Below are 7500 nucleotides of genomic sequence, written 5' to 3' on the forward strand. Positions count from 1 at the left end.
AGCGGTTAACAACTTTCTCGGAATCGGTTTTATAACTACTAAAATGGGCGAAAGTGCCGTTTGTTGGGAATTACGATTCATATGATGAAATTCGGTAATGCTTTCAGTTCCTCCAGATCTTAAAGGAGAAAAGGAATAGATATCGTGCGTGCAGAGGTCTTCATAGTCTAGCTCTTGGGTTTCGAGAAGATTGCCGAAATCGAGCGCGTTCGCTGCCTGGGCCACGTACGCCACTTGCTTACGTCGGCCGGTCGGTCGGCGGTGGTCTCCTTCAGCAGGTAGAGGACGCGACCTGAACCTTAATGCTGTTGCGTTATTCTTTCTCTCGCTTCTGTGAGGAAGGAAACGTTTTTCGTGTCTGTCAATAAGGCGTCCATATCTGTTCGTTTTTTTCTCTTTCGCGTGACTACACTTCGTCTGGCCATTCCCATATAAGCTGCTACAATATTATTGCATAATATTAAGTGTTACCGTGAATAGCATTTAGAGTACATTATACCAGGAGCTCTGAATATTTAGGGAAAGCGGTCATCATGAATAAGCAGCCATCACTCATGCTGTAACACCATCAGACCATGAAGGGAGCGAGGCAGAGAGAGGAGGGAAAAGGAGGCACAGGACCCGTGCCCGGGGGCGATTGCCTACTGAAGGGCGGAAAGGCTGGCCGGGTGGTAGCGAGATTTGGCATCCAGAGGGGTAAGGGGGCGAGGTGCAGCATCGTCGGATCCCATGGTCGAGCGGCCACACGTTCACCGCTACCAAGCCAGTCCGCTTTGCTCTCGTGCATCAAGTGACCCCGTGATATTACGCAAAAAAAGATAGAGAAAGCTTAGGGGAAAGTACGTTTGGATAGTTCATTGGGCGGATCTGCGTATAATTGGCCGAGCTGCTGGAATCCGATGGTCGGCCGTCCCTGTGTTTGGGACATGTCGGGAATAGCCATTGCATTGCGTGTCGGTGACAGTTCCCCTGTGAAAATAAGTGCTTCTTTGCGAACTCGAAATTGCGTTGTAATGAGAAAGGAAATTGACTTTGTTAGCAGTATATATTCTTCGCTTTTATGGGATTGCAGCAGTCATTGAAGATACTCGTGTCCGAAATTGTTTAGTAGAATATTTGAAAAGGTTTAGTAATGGTGTGCGATAAAACATTGTAATTTGAAGTGTCTGCACTGTGTTTATCATTATCATTGTTATCGACGACATTATCATCATTAACGTTATTAGTTTGAATGGTATATTATTATTATTATTATTACCATTATTATTATTATTATTATTATTATTATTAATATTATTATTATCAATCCTCACAACCAATGCCATCATCAGTTTAGTTCTAATATCAAAGTAGTGTTTGAAGTTCCTGAAGTAGCAGAGTTAGCATAATTAGTTTTTGTTGTTGTTGTTGTTCTAGTAATGAAATTATATTTTTTATCTTATAGCAACAGCGACATCGATGACAATGATAAAAGTTGTCTTGTTGATTTTGTAGTAGTAGTAGTAGTAGTAGTGTAGTAATAGTAGTAGTGGTAGTAGTGGTAGTAGTAGTAGTAGTAGTAGTAGTAGTAGTAGTAGTAGTAGTAGTAGTAGTAGTAGTAGTAGTAGTAGTAGTAGTAGTAGTAGTAGTAGTAGTAGTGGTGGTGGTGGTGGTAGTAGGGGTAGTAGTGGTGGTAGTAGTAGTAGTAGTAGTAGTAGTAGTAGTAGTAGTAGTAGTAGTAGTAGATCTACTAAATACTGGTTATTCATATTGCAATTACCCCATCAGTTAGTATCATATGCCACACAATATACCATCATATTCATCATTTGCATTATTATATTTTTTGTACGTGGCATTCCAGAATAGTTCTTCCGTGAATGTTTCACATAAGGAAAGCAAATGCCGAAAATAACTTAGCCGCGATGATAGAGATTATTCTTGGAGACCGCGATGGAAAGCGCGTTGTGACGACGATGCCAAACTGTTTGCCAAGGAGCGATCGTGATTTATCATTCTCCTCCTCTTCTTGGCCAGGACAGCGTTCACATATTGGACGAGACATAATCACCTGTATAAAAGGACATATAAATGAATATAAGGCTTGTAACAGAGCAGTGCGCACGTGATCTGCAGAAAACCCGAAGGAATTAGACATGCCATACGGCAAAAGCTTGTCTGTAACGATGCATACATAAATGTTTCATCCGCGTAAAGACGTGTGTGTGTGTTTGTTGAGCGCAGAGACACGCAGGACACTCCTCGGTGATCCTTCTAAACCTTGGCCGCTGGAGCACCATGTTCCGGTTCAAGAAGAAACCTCCGAACCTCCACTTCCACGCCATCAACCCCAACGAGGTGGACCCAGGCGCTTGCATTCTCTGTGCCGAGTACGTGTAGCGCTTGCCTTGGCTGGCTCATGCTCTTTTGTGCCTTGGGGAGGGGAGTTTTGTCTTTGATTTTTCATCGGGTACTGTTTTGATCACCATGGGGGTATTTCATTTATTCATATTTAATGTGTGGTGTTGTCTTTCCATTATAGAATCTGCATTTTATGTCCATTACTAATATTTACAATGTGTTTGATGGCTGTTGCAGCAACTAGACACATGGCGAGTCTTTATTTGTTTATTTGTATATTCTCTTGTGTAAGGGATACCTCAGCACGGACCAAAGTTGAGAGGGTGGACGTAGAGGAAAAGGCTCAGAACCACTAATGCAGATGAATGTGCGCGTAATTGATTTGATTGAGGCTGGGTCACCACCCCGTCCGCCGTGTGAAAAGGATGCGTCAGACATGCGATTAGAGCTTCCAGTTGAAGATGATTTGCGAGCTCGCTTAACCTGGCACTTTGCTCTGCATGCGGGGCTCGCCATGTGGAGGTCCGGTTGCTGTTGATATTCGATTGTATTATGTGATTATATATATATATTTTTTTCTGAAGATGCATGTTGTATAATTTGTTGTTTGTACACGTTTAACAAGAAGAAATGATAAGCCGTTTGAGTGTTCGGTAAAGATATCAGTGAGAAAATAGAGGCAAAGATATAGTGAGTAAATGTGCGTGTATATTATGTAGATAGATACCGGACAGCAAGAAGACCCCGCAAAGTAAGCAGTAGACCGGTCCCAGTTGGTAACAAGAGGTCCTAGGACTTGGGCGAAGGCGAGTCTTCTCAACGTGGGGTGGAGGAAGGCGTGAGGGGGGGGAGGGGGTGTCAGTGGATATTATTTATGTTTTTAAAAATCTTCTCCAGACATGATAGGGTTTCACCTTGAGTAACATGGAGGAAAATACACTAGTCATGGAGATAATTTACGAGCATGTCTGGGTGTTATATTGGTTGATGAGACAACATCCTCACGCAGTGGACATGTGAACGCAAGGGATTATGGCCCGTCGCCGTTGAAAGGTCACTGAGGGGAAGCAGTCGGGCCCAAGGTAGGCGGTGACTTCAGCTCAGGTCGTTAGGGGTTAGCAGGATTTTCATTGTTCATTTCACTTTTCATTGTCTGAGGACACACCGAGGAAAAAAATAACGCAAGACACTGCATCCCATATACGACACTTATATGCACGTCCATTAGTGTGTGTGTTCATAATTTCATAAATGTTATTAAGAATGTGTCTTGCAGATTTATTTATTCATTTTTTTTTTTTTACAGTGCGTTGCCACATTTTGGAGCTTCTTGAACTCATAAATTATTCGACTCGGTGCACGGTTGGGGGAGGGGGGGGGGGGGTCCAGTAACATTAGAGGGACTTGCTGTGACGATGGTTGATCCAAATCGAAGCAGAAGCTGGCGGATTAAGGGCCATATCCGCGAAGGTTTTGTCGATTCATCTCCTACGTGTATCGTGCATTTTTTCTTTAATAAAATGACCTTTGTATTCGCGGCCAAGGTTATGGAATGGTATTTTTTTACAGTAGTTATCCACCGCGAGAGTTTGTTGACGTTAAGAAGGGCCAGTGGTATGTGGCGTTTAGAAGCCAAGGTCATTCCACTATTCTTGTTTTTTTTATCGAAGCTTCCAGACTCCGGAAAAAAACTAGCCCTTCCAGTTTTTTTTTTTTTTTTTTACGGTTGTAGGAGTAAAAATACCGTCGAAAATATATTTATTATTTTTTCTAACTGCTGTTATTTGTTACCCATGTTCTTCAGTTAACTCGTTTGCATTCAAAAGCGCATTTCTTGCATATATTTCTAGTAGTGATTCCTCAAAGTTATGCGAGTTTGAGCGTCAGAAGATTGGTCTGAAGATCTGTCACTTGGAGACCTGCATGCATTTATAAGTAGTAATCCAAATATAAAATAATGATGATCTGGGCTTTGCTTGCTTGGGAGAGTTGGCCATCAACTTACACCCAAACTTATATCCACCCACCTACCCACCCAACCCATACACCTATCCATCCATCCACCTATCCACCCATCAACTTACCCACCCACCCACTCATCCACCCACCCACTCATCCACCCAGAAACACACACACACACGCACACACACACACCACACACACACACACACACACACACACACACACACACACACACACACACACACACACACACACACACACACTGACTCACACGCACGCTGACTCACACGCACACACACGCGCGCGCGCGCACACACACACACACACACTGACTCACACGCACGCTGACTCACACGCACACACACGCGCGCGCGCGCACACACACACACACACACACGCGCGCGCGCGCACACACACACACACACACACACACACACACACACACACACACACACACACACACACACACACACACTGACTCACATGCACGCTGACTCACATGCACGCTGACTCACACGCACACGCACACACGCGCGCGCACACACACACACACACACACACAGACACACACACACACATATTTACACACAGAGATCCAATTCAAGGACACTGTATTTATTCAAGCAGCATCAAGAGTGATAGGTCTCAGCGCGGGCCACAAAAAAGCGATGTAATAACACAATCGCCAATTATGAAGTAATACTGCATGCTTACAACCCTCTCGATACCAGCTCGAACTAGCTTGTTACCATTGCCTGCTTGTGCGGAGAGCTAATGAGGCCAGGTAACAAGCAATTTCTGTGAAATCCTAAATGTGACGTGACGCGAGAATCTGGCTTTTTAATTAAGACCTATAACACTGTACCCGTTTTATGATCCTTCGACTTATGCCTATCTTGTGTAGAAGACGAGTGAGAATGAGTTAGTTTACATTGCAGTATTTTTAAGTGGCATATTGCATCCGATGTGTTTGATGTGAAATCGCAAAAAATATTATGGCACATAGTTCAATAAGGAATTTTTTTATACTCATTCGCTCCTTTTCTATAGCAATTTGAATCCTATCCCGTCATTCCGGTGTGACTGGACGTACAACGAATTGACACAGGTACACGTTTTCATAATCTTTATGGGTTTTGCATTTAGGGGGTGGGGGTGGAGGAAGCGAGAGATGGACAGGCAGAAGGGAGAAAGAGGAGAAACAAGAGACATTAGTAGTTATCTTCGAAGAAAATACCTCATGTCCATTCTGCGTTGTTAATTGCGTCTAAACATGGCGCCGCATGAATAAAAATCGCGAACCAAATGTTTTAGTCTTCATAATTTTGTATATGATTGCAACTTTACGGTGGACATGTTACTAGAAGGAAAACACAGGGAAAGAAGCCAAGGATTTTTAAGAAGGATTTATATTATCTGAAGTCTAGATTACCCTGACCAGAGTGCCCTGGTTTCTAATGTTCAAGTTATTGGGCAGTAGTAATGTTTGGGCTTTGGTGCAGGCGGATCATGACGTAGCGGTATTGCTTGATGTTTGTTTTTCCCTTTCTCGCCCTATTTTGTCACTTCCTCCGTTCTCTCTCTCTCTCTCTCTCTCTCTCTCTCTCTCTCTCTCTCTCTCTCTCTCTCTCTCTCTCTCTCTCTCTCTCTCTCTCTCTCTCTCCCTCCCCCTCTCTCCCTCTCTCCCTCTCTCCCTCTCTCCCTCTCCCTCTTTCCCTCTTTCCCTCTTTCCCTCTTTCCCTCTCTCCCGCTTTCCCTCTCTCCCTCTCTCCCTCTCTCCCTCTCTCCCTCTCTCCCTCTCTCCCTCTCCCTCTTTCCCTCTTTCCCTCTTTCCCTCTTTCCCTCTCTCCCGCTTTCCCTCTTTCCCTCTCTCCCGCTTTCCCTCTCTCCCTCTCTCCCTTTTGCCCTCTCTCTCTTCTTTCCTCTCCTCTCTCTTCTTTTCTCTCCTCTCTCCTCTCTCCTCTCTCCTCTCTCCTTCCCCCCTCCCTCTCCCTGTCTCTGCCTCGTCTTTCCTGCAAGCCAGAATGATAAACATTGTACAAAAAGCGTTGATATAGGCCTGAGTTTTAATAAAGAGCAGGCCGGTATAGAAATTAAAACGAATATATTTTTATTGTTGTCATTGGTGATGATGCTGTCAAATAGTCAATGCTTATAGTCATTTTGGCTTAAGGAACTTACCTTGTTATGATTTATGCAAAATATTTTTTTATGTTTGTTCTGCAAGAATATTGTAATAGGAAAATAATTTGCGGGGCATGATTAAGTGAATTACAGAGTTTTGCTCTAACCACAGCTGACAGCTAGTATAACAAATCCCCAGTGCTCTTGTTATTGTTGGCGTGCCTTTAATTCACAAGTTTCTTTATTCGTATTGCAGATGGGTGGGTGTCCATGGAGGCCAGCCAAGTGAAGGCGCCCAGTCGGCCTCCCCCCTCCTCACTTCCCCCACCACGCCCCACATCGTAGTGTCTCCCGAGGAGAACGCCAACTCGCAGAACGCCAATGATAAGGCGGTGCAAGAGGACGCTGCTGTAAGTCATCCTCCGAGATTTTCGCGTTTCTTAGTGTGACTAATGCATGAATTACGGATAAAATTGGTGATATTCACTGTGCGTTAGTCGGTAGTAAAGGTTCTATATTGACTTACGTGCTTCCGTTTCACTCCGTTGCAACAGCAGCAGCAGTCCTCGCTCCAAGCCAATAATGGCACGGGCGTCCCCAACGGCCAGTCCGCCCTTGCTTCGCCGCCGGCCCCCGCCGTGGAGGAGAGGGAGCGCACGCGGCCCGATAAGCTAACGTGAGTGTGGCCGATGGCACGTCGTAAATAGATGATTGATTGGAATGCTGTCAACATCAATAATAGTAGTTGTTTGGTTTTATGTATAACACTTTCCCTAGTTTCTTTTCTCTCTTGTGCTCATCTCTGTACACTAAACTCCACATAGGACCATTGCATTTTGTGTTGTCCGCCGCCAGGTTGACCATGAATACCCTGGACCTCCCAGATAGCCGCCACCCCTCACTAGATATTGGTGTGCGCCGTAACACCCGGCGTAACTCCATGAGCGAAATGCTCAAACGTTACGGAAGTCAAACCAACCTCCAAAGGACTCCCTCAGCCAACAACATCCGACGCAGTACCTCTCGGAACAGTCTAGTCTTAGAGTGGACTCAAGAGGGGAAGTTAGTATCATG

At 44.7% G+C, this 7500-nt stretch overlaps 1 protein-coding gene across 7 annotated transcripts in view; it reads left to right on the top strand.

The window, feature by feature from the left end:
- The window catches only part of LOC125028088, an 87723-nt gene that overhangs the window by 59646 nt on the left and 20577 nt on the right, over window positions 1-7500 (top strand). For 6 of the 7 annotated variants that reach the window (XM_047617404.1, XM_047617407.1, XM_047617408.1 and 3 more), the window contains exons 2-4: window positions 6683-6836; window positions 6981-7102; window positions 7282-7488. In XM_047617404.1, coding sequence (XP_047473360.1) covers window positions 6683-6836; window positions 6981-7102; window positions 7282-7488 — 483 coding nt within the window. The remainder of the gene's footprint in view (window positions 1-6682; window positions 6837-6980; window positions 7103-7281; window positions 7489-7500) is intronic. The other variant, XM_047617403.1, reaches the window with a different exon arrangement.

Source organism: Penaeus chinensis, chromosome 8 (genome assembly GCF_019202785.1).
Source record: "Penaeus chinensis breed Huanghai No. 1 chromosome 8, ASM1920278v2, whole genome shotgun sequence".
Taxonomy (NCBI): Eukaryota; Metazoa; Arthropoda; class Malacostraca; order Decapoda; family Penaeidae; genus Penaeus; species Penaeus chinensis.